At 35.8% G+C, this 18,865-nt stretch overlaps 2 protein-coding genes across 6 annotated transcripts in view; one reads left to right on the top strand and one right to left on the bottom strand.

The window, feature by feature from the left end:
- Positions 1–228: 228 nt before the first annotated feature.
- LOC140668835 (dynein regulatory complex protein 1) lies at positions 229–4,189 on the bottom strand. The gene is made up of 11 exons (XM_072898159.1): positions 3,458–4,189; positions 3,107–3,215; positions 2,631–2,981; positions 2,143–2,540; positions 1,843–2,059; positions 1,663–1,789; positions 1,377–1,591; positions 1,170–1,312; positions 859–1,082; positions 380–765; positions 229–282 (listed from the first exon to the last, which is right to left on the bottom strand). Exons 1-11 carry the CDS (start codon positions 3,580–3,582, stop codon positions 229–231), a joined length of 2,349 nt encoding a protein of 782 aa, XP_072754260.1. The 5' UTR covers positions 3,583–4,189.
- Positions 4,190–7,776: 3,587 nt separating this feature from the next.
- Positions 7,777–18,865, top strand: part of LOC140668531 (uncharacterized) — a 75,966-nt gene continuing 64,877 nt past the window's right edge. For 2 of the 5 annotated variants that reach the window (XM_072897613.1, XM_072897614.1), the window contains exon 1: positions 7,779–9,724. In XM_072897613.1, the coding sequence (XP_072753714.1) occupies positions 9,642–9,724 (83 nt within the window). In that variant the 5' untranslated portion in view covers positions 7,779–9,641. Of the gene's footprint in view, positions 9,725–18,865 lie in introns of all 5 variants that reach the window. The other 3 variants (XM_072897612.1, XM_072897610.1, XM_072897615.1) reach the window with 3 other exon arrangements.

Genomic DNA, 18,865 nt, shown 5'->3' with positions numbered 1-18,865 from the left:
ATACGCATTAATTAATCATATTGATATGCATATTAATTCCATTGTGCAACGGAAGTTGTAGAATCCATTGCTGTTTAAACTATCGCAATTTAAACAAAGTCCTAAAATATATAATGATATAATTTATATGTATATTTACATTATACTATCGTTCTCATGTTGAGAATTATATGTATATTGAATTTATGTTTAGGCATAAATTAAGTTTAATTTGTGTATTATTGCATTTTAAATGTCGTCACAAACAGATTGTGCATCTTGCGATAATCCATCATCTTCAGGCTAAAAAAATATGTAAAATAGTTAATAACTTAAAGCATTTTTCAATGTAATGTGATAATTAGTGTATATAAACTTATGTATTTTTTTCTAACATTACCTGGATTATGTATGTTTTCAATAAACGACGTAATTCTGCATTCTGCTTTTGTAAAGATTCCATTTCGACATTCAACTGATGTCTTTCTTTTAACACTTTATGATATTTCTTAAGTCCGATTAATAATCCATCCCAAAGGCGTTCCTTCTTTGTTGGGAAAATTTCACTGTATCGTTTCCAAAAATTTGTTATATCCTGAATTGTTATATGTCGAGATATAACTGTTTTTTTCTCTCTTAATTTTCCTTGGAAAGTCTGTGGCTCTTCCCATTTAACAAAATGATATCTTTCTACAAATTCTCGTAAAGCTCTAGTGACATACATAGCTTCGATTTCAAGCAAGTGTCCTTTGTCGCACAATAAGCGTCGTTGCATCTGATCATCATCTATGAATGAAGCAAATAAAATTATTATTATTTTGTTACACGTGAAATTCTCTTTAACTCTTAGTTCTTGGCCAAATTCAAAAGTAGATATACCTTTGACAATATCGCTAATGGATGCGAAAGAAGTCGAGGTACGTTCCGCAATAGGAAGTAATGTTTCAGATAGAGAACTTTGAGATGGACTACTTATTATGCTCACGTCGTCGCTGGGAATAGATGATTTCTCGTCACAGATGGCTTTTTTCACGTCGGCAATCAATTTAGCTTCAGCTTCCGTAAATTCTTCGGCAGCTCCGCAAATGTCTAACTGTTCAATGCTAATATCTCAAATAATATATTTTGTGCTTTCACAAGAGATTATTTTATACATTATTTAATTATGCAATCATGTTTATTATACATACTCGGTTTTTGGAGCAGATTTCATCACAACAGTTTCATCACAAATAGGTCTACTTATATTCTTGCTACATGTTGGACAATATGAATATGGTAGAAAAAAATGTAAAAGGAAGCCAAGCTCCTCTTCGGATTTCACGTTCAGTGCCTAATAATACATGAAAATAAATTATAATCAAATAAAAAATGGAATATCCATTATATATATTTACCTGAAATACATTATCTAATCGTATAACCAACTGATCCTTTGCAGTGTAAGGTAAAAGCAACTCGAGCAGTTTATTTTCGATCAGATAATCGCAACAATCGGCAATCTGTTTTATAATATGATTCAATAATCGCCTTTCTAAATTGATTTCCTCGATGGTATTCGCCGGTTTGTAAGATTTACATATTGCTTTTTTCTCATCAGCCATTCTATTTTCTTAAAAAATGCTGGCATGTATGCGACAAAAAAATTTGCAAAATCACCTAAAGTAGAATCAATTGTATTACCTTCTTCTATAGTGCACATCACGCTACGATAAGACGGCAAATCTTCTTTTTTTAATAAGGTTTTCTCAGGTGGGTCCCACTCTAAGCCTAATGCTTGTTCATATATAGTTTTGTCAATAGTTAAAATCTGAAAAGTATTATTGGTTTAATATCAATATTATTGGAAAGTTTAATGCATACCTTATCGAGCAATTGATTCGCATTTTTCGCATTCATGTCCCAAATTTGCATGTATTTTTTTTCATTAACGTTTGTAAAATGATTGGACTTTTCCACTAAATCCGAAATATTTTTATGTGCTTTTATAACTTGGTCAGTAAGCCTTTGTATCTCAAGTCTCGTATTTTCTTCTAATTCTGCATAATTCTTTTTCAGAGCATTAATAACATCTTGAAGTCTGTAAAAGAAACGTCAACTTATCGTTTACAACTAATTAATTTATCAATTTCTAAACTAAATATATTTGCGTTTAATACTGACTTATTGATTCTTCTCTTTTGTTGATTTTTTACTATAGTGTTTTCGTCTTCTCGTTGTTTAAGTACGGCATAACTGTAATCCAGTTTTTCAATATTCATAAAACAGAACGCTTTCGTGTTCTGTACTTCTTGTCGAAGCTTTTGAATTTCAAGTTCAAAACTGATTTTCTGAGTCCGGAATTCTTCCTGATGTTCGATTATAACTCTCTTCATCTCCTCCTCATATTCGTGCATTATTTCTTTTCGTCTGTCTAATCCCGTGAGACTGTCCTCCTGCAATTTTTTGTATAACGCTTCCCATTTCTCCGTGATATTTTCTAGCAACACTTTACGCTCCGATTCGATTACGTCATTGATGAGGGATAATTCACGACGGTAAGCTTTGGCCATGATGTTCATCTAAATAAAATATATAAATTTTTAATCAATTATGTACCTATATCTGATTAGAATAACTTAAAAATCACTTAAAAATTATATATATCTAACTTGATTATCCATTCTATTGATCAATAAATCTATATCTTCATTCTGATTTTTCTGGTCATCAACAAATTTGAGATCGGCATTTTCCAATTCTTGTCGCAATTGTGCGATGACAGCGTCCTTCCTCTCCATAATTTCCAAACATTTGGCATTTTGAGCTTCCATTTCCGCGTGTATATCTAACGGATCTTTAGACGCAAGAATACTCGACCATTTTTCATTGATCTCCTTGTACCTTCTCATGCATTCCTCCTCGTCTTCCTCAAGTATTTTAAGTAACTCTCTTCTGATTTTCTGCTCTTCCCTTCGTCGCTGTAATTCTCTAGCATCGTTTGCAATTTTCACGCAAGTTACCTACACATTTTGATGAAATTATGTTTAATCCAATATTTCTTTGTCGATCTCAATAATATATTATAACTGTACAAAAAAATCATAATTAATGTAAAATAAAGTAAACTTTGTTATTTGTTACCAACCACTTCATCTCCTTCCGCCGTTAATTTGTCCAAGAGTTCGAAACTGGCAAATATTTGCTTCTCGGTAGGCGTCTTTTCGATAATTTCTTCATCTTCAGGACCTATTTTTCTGCAAAAGTAACAACGTTAAATAAGTGTCCAATATTTTAATATATTTAAAAAATTGTAAATGTATAATATAAGTTAATTTACATGATAAAAAGATTATACTACTTTCGATGAGAGAGTACACGCGGTTGAAACAATAATTAAAAATGTTTTATGTGTATATTTAACATTCAAATTTACGATTTGCAGAAAGGGATGTAATTAACCAAATGTAAAAAAAAAAAAAAAAAAAAACATTCTTACTTAGTTAACGCTTCTAAACGTCGCTGAATACGAATTCGACGCGCTAATTTCCGCTCGTTTGGATCCGACGACGTAATGGATGGCTCCTCCAAATCTTCCATAAACTCCGAATATTTGTCATTCATTATTCATTCCCTCTCTACGAACACTCGTGTTGTAAACTTAGATATGTATATAAGTATATACGCGCGAAACGCGTTGCAAATAAATCATGTAAGATTCAGAGAGGTCTTAATTTGACATCGCGACGTAATATATTTACGAGATAATTACATTTATACGCTAGCAAACATGTTCTTTTATTCTACAATGCCTGCGTTTGTTTGCTCAATATTCAGTCGCCAAGTGAGACGAATGGATGTTTGTTTTCATATACGCGACGCGTGACGCGTGTGCAGTATTATTACGTAATTGACACGAAAACAGATATTATTTCATTATTAAAAATATTATTTTTAAATTTCAAATCTCTATTAGTTATCTGGGTAACAGTAAGATACGACAATGAATAAGGGCTGGCAGAGTTGTTAACTACTGTTGATAAGTAATTTTAGCTTAGTAATTTATACACCGCATCGGAAGATGTCGCCACATGTGAAATTTGCGATTTGTAATTGCATATAAATCGTACCGAAAACCGCTGCCATTTTCGCGCGCGCAGCAGGTAGTGATAGTCTCGATACGCGAATCGTTAAGAAAATTTGATAAAATCTCAAAGCTACAAAGATGAGTATAATAAACGTACGCATGGATACCCTTCATTTTTCTCTTATTTTTTTTTATTTGACTTGCGTAACAATCTTGCGATTACTTTGGCAAAAAACCGAAGAGGATACACACCCTTACCAGGTTTATATTATATATTTATCTATTTAAAACACGATTATTATAGATAACCATCAGATCGCGCTATACATGCCGTCGTTATCGTTTGGCGCAAAGAAAACGGCCGATGCTAATGCACTCGATTTATCTCGTCTCGTGTGTTACGTATGTACGTGTGTCGTAACCTTCGGACGTACGAAGAACGCGAAACAGGCGCTTCAATGACGAGCGGAGCTTTATTCGCTGCGCGATAAGTGCTATCATCAATCAGTCCCGCAGAAGGCCTGAGATAATTGTAGCGAAACCGCTAAGCGATTTAGCTTCGTGACTCGATAACGGATATACGCGCGATGAATTAAGATGTAACAACTATGGATGAAATGCGGATTAAGAACATCACGCTTCGTATACACGTACGTCGCGTATATTTGCGACAACATGCTCATTTGAATTATTAATGTCGTGCGTCCAGATGTCCTCGTTTCTTACGTTCGATTCGGATTTGTTCGATAAATTACGTTGGCAATTTTACAAACTTCCATTAGGCTAGTGACGAGTAGATTATAGCAATAAAATTGGATTGTAATAATGGTGCGATGACAACATATACGTACATTAGCGTTAAACTATGACGTGCGAGCACGTGCGTGAAGTAAAAATGTAAGTGAATATTTTTTTCATCGATTTCTCCGACGATGTGCGAAATAAAATATTTATTATCGCGTTATAAAAAAATATATATTTCTTCAATATCTTTTTTTTTTTTTTTTTTTTTTTTTTTTTTGACAAATAAAAGATATCGTCATTATTGAGAAAGAATCGCACAAGAAGATAAAGAAAATATGCATAGCGACATTTATCTTTGTTGATTAAATATATTTCGATAGTTGCAGGTTAAAAATAACAGCAATCTTTTAATAAGACATTGAATATATTATAGATGCAAAATCTAATTTAATAAGACATTGAATATATTATAGATGCAAAATCTAAAACACTATATATATATATATATATATATAGAATTTCAAACGTTAATGAGAAATATTTAGAATCAGAAAATTATTATTATTTTATTTAGCCATTAATTATGCTCATCGCGCATATCATCAGATGTTGTGGGACTATGCATTAGAGTTTTGAGGGTGCATTTCAATTTTCATTTTCAAATGTCTAGAATCGTTTGATTGATTATTAATCGAGACAAAAACAGCAAAGATTGCTGTGTCCTGGATTCGTCAATTATGCTTCGAAGCATTTCCAGCTTCCAACATCAAGTGGAATGCACCCTCTGTAAAATCTGTATGTTCGCGTCTCTGTTCTGAAAGAAAAAAAGAAACAAGGAGGGACGTGTAATAAATTAAACAACATCGCGCGTATTGAACGTAAATTTCACCATGCAAATATTATGTTAAACTATATCGAAACGAATCTGAAATTAACTACAGAAACCTCGTTACATTATCGGATCACTCGTTGCGGCAGATAATAAAATAAATCGTTGTTCGAGATAATAAAATATCGTCGATATGAAAAATATTTATATCTTTTATACTTGTAATATACTAAAATATTAAAAGGAAAAGGAGGGATCATTTTTTTTTTTTACGTGCATCTGTATTAATTTACAAGCATCGGGACATTTGAATTCGGTCAAATTGAAATCTGTTTGACAATCTAAACAATAAAACAAATAAAAAAACGGTCGAGGGGGGGGGGGGGCGGAGGGGAACAAAAATACGGGAAATTCACTCGCACGGGACACACGAGAGCGACGTGGCCAAGACAAGGTGTTCCCAATAACAAAACAGTACATGTCCGTTTTGGGACGAGGCAGAGCTGCGGAACGGAAATCGCTTTCTCTCTAGTCGTTGCAACGTCCTGCGGTCGCACGAACGGACGTTACTGTCGTCGTCGCGGGCCCGACGTCGCGTAACGCACGACATGCGACATGGAACGTATGACGATGGTCGGAGAGGAGCGATGACGATTCACGCGAGCATTGGACATATAACAGCGGTCCGTGGTCCGTCCGTCCGGACACCGGACACGGTCTCGGCGAGGACAAGATGGCGAGTGTACGCAGGCAGCAGGCACGCAGCTAGCGCGTCCTTGCACCCTCAACACAAGTCACACACGCGAATCGTCATTATACATACGAATATACACACACTTTTTATTCTAACACGCTTCCGCGTAATGTGTCTCGCCGGAAGGCATTCCTGTACCTACGTGGAATTAGAGTAATCGAAAAACCGATACGCAGTAACGATCCAATACTCATTCGCTAATCTATATATAGTTAATTTACGTGAACACGTTTTGAGCATTTATGTGTCTATATTAAAAAAAATATATATATATACATATTACGTTAATTTTAGAGAAAAACGTCTTTAAAGCATTTGTGTATAATTATGACTATTCTTTTTGAAATTCAATAATCTATAGAAATATTCTGTTTTATTGACCTTTGAAAAAATCGTTTTTACGATCAAATAAAACTTGTAAATTTATGCAAAATGATTTCAATGATTACAAAACACGATTGAATCAGACTCGTTAAGAATTAATAAAAAATTGATCACCTCGAGGAGCAATTAACAGCGAACATAATAATATTCGCGTAACATTTCGTTTTGAAACTCATATTTCAAAAATCCATTTGGAATAACGAAAAATTTCGAAGTAAATATATAATTCGGGATCGAATCTACATCGTTTATACGGAAAACGCTTATCCACGCGGCGTACGCCTCATTAATTCGTACGCGCTATCAGACTGGCACATTTGTTTGATCGTTACTTCCTTGATTAGAGGGAACGTCACGGAGTTAAGTACTTTTATTTTCGTAATAATCCGATTGTCCGTCTTTATTCTCGGATAGAAAGTACCGATGCCCCGGGTAATTGGCTGCCCCTAAACCGGCCCTGAAGCAAGAAAGAGAGAGCGAGCGGCAGGAGGTGAGGAGGTAGGAAAGCGGGGAGAGAGAGAGAGAGAGGGAGAGAAAGGTGCGGAAAGCGCTTAACAAAGATGGCGGATGGGATTTGACTTGGCAGTGGTAGTGGTACAAGAGGAAGAGGACGGGTAACTTAGCCGTGGAGTAGGAGCGGCGCGGAAAAGAACGGAGGAAAGGGCGAAAACGCCAGAGAGAGAGAGAGAGAGAGAGAGACAGAGACAGAGACAGAGAAGGAATACGATGATCGAGCACGAGCAGGGGATACGGGACGAAAGGGACAGGCGCGGCTCGGGGGTTCGGGTTAGCTCGTTCGACCCGTTATCCCTTCCCTCCGACAGAGTCTCGAGTCCTTTCCACCCCTGTCCTTGCTTCGCGATTCGAAAGAGTCTCTCCTACTCCACGCTCCACGGCCTGAAGCGCGAGCGCGCACGCCCGCCATGTTTCTCCCTTCTCTTTCCTTTACCCCCACCAGATGTCACGGCCTGGCGGGCGACGATCGCGATTACGAGCCACTCTATGTAGACTCGTTCCGCTCTCCTACTTCGCTCCCCCACCAGGCGGCAGGACAGTGATGCTAGTCAGCGAGCCTCGATACTCTCCCGCCACGGTGACGTCACTCTGAGTAGTGTAGTGCAGTGAGAAGGAGCCAAAACCCAGCTCCGTCTGCGTTACATGGCCCGAGTGTAACTAGCGAGTTTGTTTTAGAACGCGTATCTCTATATTGCGAGTCGTAATTTTACGTGAGTAATCGATGTGCCCGACCGGACATCGTGGTCTCGGTATCGCCGCGCGTATACGCGCACATACGTTCGTGCAACAGCGGGAGTTTTACGCCGTCGAAAGTTGCAACTAACTTCGTGTCACGAATTCGCGCGCGTCGTCTTCATATCTACTTTACGAAGCCCGCTCGATTTCTTAGTTCGAGACGAGACGCGATAAGTGGTGAGATATATATACAGAGATATATTATCGGTATATATCTATAAATATACGTGTGTACTCTCTCACACTGTCCGTGTGATCAACTCGAGAGGATAGTGTTGTGAAAAAAAAAAAAAAAAAAAAAAAAAAAAAAATTATCCTAAAGTGAATATATATTCCGAGCACAGGCTATGTATATATGTTCTCGATGCGTGTCGCCTGCACGTGTGTACGTGCGTGTATCGTCTAGGTACATGCACGTATAGAGAGGCGTGTATATGTGTACGCTAAAAGAGTGTCGTGGAAGGTCACGCGAATAAAGCGGTAAAAAAAGCAAAAGAGAGGGAGGAAGAGGAAACGGCGTGTTCGCGAATTGATTCGCGTTATCAACAGTGGGTCATACATTGCGCGCGCGATTCAAGCTCTTTCGGAGAGGCGAGGAATTTTCTCGTCTTTCTCCACGCGCGCGGGTGTTTTGCACTGTGCCGTGCCGTGCCGTGCCGTGTCGTGTCGTGTCGTGTTGTGTGCCGTGTCGTGCCGTGCCGTGTCGTGCCGTGTCGTGCCGTGCCGGCTATGTCGCTCCACGCGCGAGGCTAGAGCGAAGCGCGCGTGTTAACGTCGACACGAACGCGTGTGCATCGCGGGGAATTATGCCACGCCGGGATGAATCGTCCCGTGCGCACAAGTGGCCGGAGAGTGTTCCTCTCCTCGTGGTGTGACGTGTGATCGAAGGAGGGCGGCCGCAGGAATAATCCTCGTCACGCGGATTCAGTGATATACGATGTGGTGTTCTTCGGCGACGATACCGATCCTCGCAGTCGTAATCGTCAGCGGTGTCTGCTATCAAGGCTCCTCTTCCTCCGCCTTTCCCACGTCGGCGTCGGAGCGCGTCGCGGCGCAAAGTTTTCATCGCGAGAGCAACGTCGCCGTCGTCACCGTCGTCGCCGTCATCGTCTCGGTGATCGCCGCAACCGCTGTCGCCGTCGCCGTTGCTGTTGCCGTTGCCGCTGTCGTTGCCGCTGCCGTTGCCGTTGCCGGTGCTACGCACGCACGTGTGATCGCTCCTTCGACGTGTCGCGTCATCGACGACAGCATCCGTCGTGTCTGCTGGCCTCGCCTCTTTACCGGCTAGTGACTAGTGGTTGTAACCCTTCTTTTTCTTTTTGTTTCCCTGCAGTGATCATATTGGAACGCCTATGATTCGTCTCCGTCGACGGAGATAAAGTGACGACAAGAGTCAAGGAGGCAGATTTTGAATTCCTGAACGTGAAAAGGCAAACGGAGAACGGGGGGAGAGAAAAAGAGTGAACGAGTCAGCCTGCTTTAATCGACCGAAAAAAAAAAAAAAAAAATTGTGCGTTTTTGTGTGTTGGTGAAGTGTGCAGTGAATTATTTTCCCGGTCGAGGTTGTGTGTCGTTGTACAGTGCCTCCAAACGATACCACAACATCCGATCCCAAATGAAGAGTTCGGAGCAAAATGGTTAGAGAGACACGTTACCTGTGGGTTGGAAATCTGCCGGAAAACATCCGAGAGGATCGCATCAGGGAGCATTTCAAACGGTGAGTTTGAACAATTTTTTTTCTCTTTTTTTTTCTTTTTTTTTTCTTTTTTTTTTTTTTTTTTTTTTTTTTTTTGCAATATCACGGATGTTGTGTGTAGCATTTGCAAAGCTTAAACCTTTCGCGATCAATGCAACGTGTACGTTCCAGCTTTAAGTCTATCGCTCGTAAACCACGTTCCAATCTGTTTCACAGATCTAGCCTTGTTATATCATATTAATATACATGATATTTACCGCAAAGTTTTGCCATATTAATTTAAAACATTGCAAAAATTGCTTCTAATATAGAAAGCAATTAGTGCAGTCAAACTTGAAAAAATAAAATTCTTTCACATTTCCAGAATCTGCATATATATTTTGATACAAACTGATAACAAAATAATATTTCGTGCATTCGATCACTTGATGCGAGATATTCTTTAAAAAAATCATTACATCACACATATCATCTTAATTCTGAAATACAATTCTGTTCTCACTTGCGTTTACACACTTCGATTTCTAAAACAAATTTTTAATACAATACAATACGTTAAACTAATGTTTCCTAACATTGTCAAAAAATATAACGTCAAGATTCTGTAGAATGTTTAAAATATAATTTTAACGCTTTGTTGAAAATTCACGACGTAATAAATTTTAATATTATAAATCATAAATTTTAATTATAAAGAAGATATTAATCTTTTTTTCTAACATTGGTGCTATTCACCGTGTATTCTTATTTGTTATTGTATCTTTTCTATTATGTTATTTATGCACCATGTCTTTTCATTTTATTTCAAAAGTAGAAAGTAAAATTTAGAAAATGTATTGAAATATTTGTAGAACTAAAAAACACATTTAAAACATTTAAAAAATAGAAAAAGAAGAACAGAAAGATTTGCTGATCAACAAATTTTATATATATTTAGTCGTAAATGTAGGTTTTATATGTGAAAGTTTAACAAAAAACCACTTTTCTTATAAGAAAAAAGAAATTCTTTAGTGAGAGAGCCTAAATATGTGTGCGTCAGACAAAGGGACAACCTTGTAACATTACATTTGTCATTTGTAAATCCTTTGTCTATTTTACCCGAAGAAAAAAAAGAGGAAAAAACAAAACATCCTAAAGAGTGAAAAGGCTCGAAAGGCCATAAAGAAATCGCTTTCATTTCAGTCGTCGTTCTTCGACGCTATCTTATAATTTCATCCAAAATTTTGGAACATGTGTTTCGCAAAACCAATATCTTCTTTCCGAGTTTCCATCGCACGCGTTCACGGATATTTATACGTATATGAACGTATAGACGCTACATATATACACACACGTTATATGTTTATATATGTTTATATACAGTTTATATGCAGAGAAAGAAGGAAAAGTTGCACGGTCGTCGCATTATTTACCGGCTTGTTTTTGTTTTCGCGCAAACCAGCGACGTTATCGCTTCGATAAAGCGAGTTTCAGGAAACACGTAAGGTGTTCTGATGTTTTCGGTAAGGTCCGTAGTGAGTGAGGACACGAGAAAGAAAGAGGAAGAGAGAAAGAGAGAAACGTCGGCTGCGTGTATACGTATATATGTCGCACCCATACAATCGCGCTCACGAAGATACGTTATACCGAGGGCCTTGGCTCTGTCTCTCCTCTCCTCTCCCCTCCCCTCCCCTCCCCTTCTCTCCTCTCTTCTTCTCTCCTCTCCTCTCCTCTCCTCTCCTCTCCTCTCCTCTCCTCTTCTCTTCGCGTAGCGTGAGTGCGTCGTCATTTGTTTTTTCTCCGAAGTAATAATAGCTGAGGACAGCCATTTTGAGAGCTCGCAGCAGCACCAAGTTATTGTTCGACAGTGGCGCTCAAACGTCGGCTCCGCGATCGCGTTTTCTCCATCTCTTCTGTAGATTGTGTCTTAAGAAAGATTAGAGAAATACAGGAAAAATGACTGACAACTTGTATATCTATTCACGTTCGATTATGGTAGGCAAAATGAATATCGCGTAATTGCAAAAAGGAGAGAGTTTATACTTTAACGATAACTGTGAAAATTAGAAGACAAAAGACGAATCGGCTAAGACGAATTAAATATATGTTTTGTAAACTAAAAAGTTTAAATGTGTGGTCTAGGAGATCGATGACATTACTTGGCTCTCGCGCTCGTAGCGGAATCATTGTCCTCCAGTGACACTCAAATCGGGGATATAGAATATATAAAATGTCCATACACACGATTCAAAATTTAATTTTAATAGTTTTTACATGTGCTTTATCTTGATATTTCTACAAATTTATTAACTGAATGGTGGAAGATTTGCAAACATTTCTGGGGTTATCTATTAAATTGCCTCTTTAATGATCTCACAAATCAAGCAAATTTACACAGTGCGATTTGCTAATTTGCAAAGATACTGATAAATTATTTTTACATATGTTTTTGCTTATTTAATGTTTGTAGTTGATATAAAATGTCATATAATGACGTCAAAATAGTTTTATATATATACACATCCTGTTTTACTAAAATACATCGCGTTGTTAGGTATAAAAATAGAGGAAAATTTTAAATATATATGTATAAAAATATATATATTCTTTTAAATATATATACAATTCTACTTTTTTACATAACTTTAATTTATTTCTTATTGATTTTTAATTATATTCTGCACGCAATAACGTTAGATTTTAAATAAAATATTTATCGAATTTCAGAGATTTTAATTTTGTTTCAAGATTCTAAGATAATTAAATAATTTACATACATATGTAAGATAAAAAGAAATTATCCAAATTTGTACTGGTATAAATAAGAAATAACGGTGACAAAGTGCAGGAGTTCTCAATTGGTGGATACGAAATCGGCAAAACACGAATATATTAAAACAACATTTTATTTATATTATATTATAATTATATCGCATATATGTTTAATATAGAATATTATTTTAAACAAACCATGCGTACATAATATGAACGCATTTATATACATGTAATCGTTTTATTTTATATTTAAATTAAATTTATATAAAATTTACATAATCACAAATTCCATAACTGACAATCTAACAATTCGGTATATCACTTCACACATAATACACACACGCGCGCGCGCGCGCGCCCGCATCATATTTCATAATATAATTTTCTACTTTATACGGTATTTAAAACTTAAAACGTTCACGCAAATATTTTTCAAATATTCGAATCAAACATTTGTTTTATCTTCCACATGGGAAATCTCGTTTATTACCTGCTTTCGTTTATTATTTCTCTTATTGCTCTCCTCTTACTTTATATTACGTGGACCACGTGAGCATACGTGGAACGAGAAAGCGAGCTTGTAAAATATATAACCATTTTCCCTTGACCCTCCGTGTGTAGGAGATGACAACGATCGTCGGAGAAAATTGGTATAGAGGTCCGCGAGTTGCCCGCGAATTCTCCTTTATGTTTTCAGTACGGACACTAGCCCCACGATCGTCCCGACTATAAATTTCTCCCCTCGAAACACGCGGTGGTAAACGTTCGCATCGCCAGCGGCGCTACACACTTGGTGTGCCAGCTGGCGAATGCTCTTCGCTCATACAATGGCGTAGGACCGGCATGAATTTTATATTCAAAACATAGACGCGGGGCAAAACTTGAGAGAATTGCAAATAAATATTCTCGATAGCAACGATAGCTTTAATCCCAACGGAAAATCCTTCGTCGCCGTTGATTGATAATTTATAGTCTTTTCCATATAATGCGCTATATAATCCATACGTTTCGTTCGCGGAATATGACTTTGTATGTACATCTCTTTAAAATGGCGAACGCGTCCGCGTCGTCGTGCTGCTGACCTCAGCTAATGCCGGTACGACGATATACACGTAGGCGAAAGACGATATCTCCTTATCTTCCTTTAAAATTATCGCTATCGGGGGGGGAATGCTGACCTCGAATCCTTCTCCGGTCGCTCCCCGTCGTTGGTCGCACCGCGGCTTCGACTGACTTCATGAATGAAACCGACCGTTTGTTTCTATTACGCGTACATATTTGCAAATGGCTACTCACAGCGGTCTGTCGCTCACTGTTTATATTGAAGATTGCTAGAAGAACGTTTGATCGAAGACCGCGAGAGGTACGACTATTGACGCCGTCGAACTATTGACTCTTTGCACTCGGTTCTCGCGCTTAAAATTATATAGACAGTGTGCACGTCAGAATTTAAATTAACTTCCGGGAACAATTGTATAGATGAATTATTATGAATTATATGCCATAATGCGGTAAAGATTTTTTTACGAATATACAATTTGATGAGTAACACATTTTAATGATATATATGCACACGTACACATACTTGAGCATATTTTACTCGCTATAAAACTTCTGACTGATAACTGATAACTTATAATTGAGATATGTATAGCTGGATTTTGTTAGTACCTTTTCTCTCTCTCTCTCTCTCTCACTTTATCTTAAAATAAAAATAGGATATAATGCCGAAGTAAACTTTCTCAATTTTCAATCTTTAATTTCGTCAATTTTTTGACTTTGTCTGCTGTCGCTATATAAATATTTTTTGATTGGTATACATCCTTTTTAGGCGTATAATCTACAGACACGTGCTACATTTCGAGTTACATTATTGTGGCGTCTAACGTGGCCACATCTCAAGTTTCTTCACGAAATCTTAGAATTCGAAAATGCACTGGCCAAATATTTTCGATAATGTGTGCGCGCTCGCACGAGCGTGATGTTACATTTACAATTCGTACGTGTACATATGCACGCACAGTCGCGAATATACACGGTCCGCTTAGATTATATTTACAATTTGCATACGTGGAGGGCATATATTGACAGAGTTACGAGGATGTACGTGAAGGCGAGCGCGCGCGCGCGCACGCGTACACGTATATATGTGCGCGCGGGTTGCCGGCGTATTTTGGTATTATTGATCGCGCGTGGTCGGCCATCTCCCCTTCTCACCCCATCTCGCCCCACCGCGTATCCTACCGCGGCCCTGCACCCCGACTCCACCCTCTGGATACCCGTCGCCGAGTCCTCGTGTTTCCCCCTCGAGACGTCACCCATCCCGAAAACCTTCGTGGCAACCTCCAGTCACATACGTATTTTCACGTGTGGCGATAATAATACACGCGCCGTGTCACACATGGATATATATTTTTCCTCTGCGAGCCATCGAGTTTATTATCGCCGTTCATCTTTGTAACTGCGATTGAATTTTTTCGACGATCCCGAGACGCGACGTCTTAATTCGACTTCCCTCTCTCTCTTTATATACGTATATATATCGTTTCACCAGAGACTTTCAAGATATAAAAATTTCATACATATTCCAATATGACTTTCTTGAAAACGTATCGCAAATTATTTTCGTCATTCCGATTGAATATATAAATGTTTTATTCGAAATTTTTTATTTGTGTGCACACATATACATATATCATAATGAAACTTACCGTTTTCGTGGTATTTTCACTTAATTCACCATATTATTATTTCTCCAGAGACTGCTAAAAGAATATCCTAATTGGATTAGATAAAACTTTCCGAGAAGAAAGCGTGGATTCGGATAATACTAAACTTTTCTAAGTATATATGAAACTTTCTTATATAATATCGCAAATGTGGTAAGATTCTTTAACCTTGCGAACGAGATGTCAACGTAATATAAACGCTACTCAGGGTCGAAGAACGGTCGAGATAAGCAGAACTTTGCTCCCTCGATGCATTGCGTCAATGGGGTGAGGTTAATTGCATGGCAAACGTAGTCTCAGAAAGAGGTTTAATGCAGGAATGAGGAAAAAGGAAAATTTTCTTTAATCACATCTCCCTCATGTCTCTTTTCTGTCAGATATTATTACAGACGTCTTATTACAAACTGTTTTATAATCGTGCATATTCTTTTATGTAAAAATATATTTTTGTGCACAATTTTTAATTGGAGAATAATAAAATTGTAATCGTAAATGTATATTGTGTACATGCAAATAAATTAAAAAAATATTATATTAAACATTATATTAAAATAGTAATAAAAACTTATATTTATGACAAAACAACGCATATTAAAACACTTGATAATGTTACTCGATTAATAACTTGCTTTGTATGTGCTATTTGATATTAAATAGCATGAAGGAGTAATATACAATTATTGCTACACACACAATATGTGTCTGGTATTTACGCAAATATTTATACAACGAAATCGCACATGTTAATTGTTCTGCAATGATGATTCTGATTAAAGAGATATACTGATTCGACTGATGAAATAAAGTAATGAATTTTATATATATATGTGTGTGTGTGTGTGTGTGTGTGATAGCTTTAAAACATATAAATATAATATTGAATAGAGTAAAAAACTGTGTGAAACTGTACATGTATCTTTATTTTGATCTACAATTAGTATTTTTTTTATTTTTGTTTTTGCTTACATATATGTAGTATATTTCTAAATTAAATTTAATTATAATATATAAAATCCTTAGATTTTATACGCAAGAAACAAAAAAATAGAGTACATTAAACTTCTTAATATTTTGATAAAATATCTTATATACGCAGATTTTTACATTTATAGACAAATAGCAAATAGACATGTTAAATATATATTAGCTTTATATATATAAAGATACTGCCTAGTAAGATATAGATAGAATAAAATTATATACTCTCTCTTAACTCTCGCATGTCGAAATTACAAAAGAAATAGAATTTAATTTCTAAACTTTTTTACCTGAAAAAAATCACGGGAACAGAATCTTTAGTGAAAAAAACGCCCGCATTATTCTTTCTCTGGGAATGGTCGATGTTGGATATTTTCTACCTGCGGCCAGCTAATTGTAAGACGAATCGACGGCAGCAGGTATGTCCGAGTACCTGCGCACACGTAGCGATACCGTCAAATTTCTTGATCCATCAACCCTGTTCCGATATCTGGCGATCGACCGTCGTTGCATTTCGAATCGCAATTCGCATTGAGACTACGCTCGCTGCTCGCCTGACTGCTTCGTCTTTCGTGCGAATCGAGGGAGCGCGATGCAGCATGTCTTTCATCAACAAACAAATAATATGTATAGTCAATCACGTACGCACATAATAGAGATAATTTAGTTCGTTTTGATCTCTCGAACATCTTGAGAGAAGTCGCAGGAAAGATGGTAGATTATGGTAGCTACAAGAAAATCTTGAGGAATCTCAAGGTGATTGTTCACTTTAATTCAAATGCAATTGGAACGTTATTTAGAAAATGATAAAAAGAATCTAATTGAGAACAAATAATATATTGGACGAATTTGACGTAGAGCTTAAACGAATACATTGTCAAATAACTTAAAAATAATCTGTTTAGAAATTATGTGTAATAAATGTTAAATTTTTTGTTTCCGTTTTTTAAACGTATAAATAATCAATCATTGTATAATTTTCTCTTGTTTTTCTTTGTTTTGGAAGAGGTAAAAAAGCTAATTGGTAGCAAATGCTTCGTAAGGTCCGCTTTAAATTAAAAGTTCAGTACACAATAATTGCTCTAAAAAGTACAAAAAATAAAAAAACTTTTTATTCTTTATAAAATATGATTTTTACAAAAGATACAAATACTTTCGAAACAGCCTTTTTATCTATATAGAAAAAAAAATCAATAGAAATAGAAACAAGTGATTAAAAATTTATTAATATATAAATATAAAATAGAGCTCACTAGTTTGCAGTAAACGATATTATATATCTCTCATCTGTTTTTATTTTTAATAAACATAATAAACACAATAAAAGACATTCCTGGAAATTACGCTTTCTCTAAAGATATCTTAAGAAAGAAAACTATACTTCATTTTTTAACTTTTTATAGTTCGGACTCCTATTGCCTCCACTATCTCATTTAAAAACGATTTTATGAATTACAGATTCGTTTTATTTTGAAATCTTCAATTTTGCTACAAATTTAAATATCTCGATACAATTCATAAATAAATTAAATCACAATTTGATTTGTGAAATCAACAAATCACACATTTTCAATGTTAATATAACAAATGTCGATGCATGATATCAAACGAAATAGTTTATAATGCACTAGTTTACATGTAATGCGCGTAATTACACACGTGTATATACAACCTAACCGTTTACTTGTTTATGGAACTTATTTTTAACGTATACTTTTGAACGAGATAGCCAGTGCATGTGTAATGAAAAATCGTACAAAGAGTTAATCACATATCCAAATACACGACGAATATTTTCTTCATAACCCTCGCGTACCGTAAGGTATGCGATGAAAGTGCAAGTAGAAACCATGTAAAGTTCTGTGTAATCGATCAGCTGTCGATTTTGGGACGTGATGTACAATAACGCGAGGAATTGATGAAGTTTATACATATATGTATATATTTTGCATTGTACATTGTTATCGGTGCAGAAGCCGTCTCACGGTTGGCAAAACTCCATATTTTTTTTTTTTATAAAATCCATGTCAGTGGTAAAAATTCGAAAAATTCCATATTTTCCGGAAAAAATTGACAAAACTGTCTTTCCTATTAAAATAAATAGAAAAGGTTTTTATCGGTATTTATCAATTGAGTGTTTTTTAATTTAAGCATTATCTAATATCCAAAATAAAATCCGTAATATATAAATTAAGAATAAATGAGGAATCAAGGTAATAAATTAATTAATTTTGTTATGAAGATAATGAACGGTAAATGTGAAGCGTCATCAATATTGGTAAATATTTTTAAATCTGTTGCTACTTCTGTTTTCTTATTAAACTAAAAATTAATATAAAATTTAATAACATTTATATTTTTACAGTTTTTGTTTTAAAAATTTTATATCAATGTGAATTAAAAAATATTTTATTGTATTCATTTTATTTTTTTAAACTATAGATTAATAGAATTTATTAATTAAAGCAAAAATATATTTTTGCATAAAGTTACATAAGTAGTTACGTATTAGTTATTTTTATAATTTTTGCCAGTTTATTCCATTGGATAAAGTTTGAGACAATAAAAACTGGAATTTATCATAGTTTTTTCCACTCATTAGATTTTTTCAGCCAACCTTGTGTCATCATCACTATTTCATACATATATTAATGATTTTTTCGACATTATATCACATATAACATTGAAAATATATGACGTA

This window comes from Anoplolepis gracilipes, chromosome 8 (assembly GCF_047496725.1).
Source record: "Anoplolepis gracilipes chromosome 8, ASM4749672v1, whole genome shotgun sequence".
Taxonomy (NCBI): Eukaryota; Metazoa; Arthropoda; class Insecta; order Hymenoptera; family Formicidae; genus Anoplolepis; species Anoplolepis gracilipes.
This window is presented reverse-complemented; position numbering and strand designations above follow the sequence as displayed.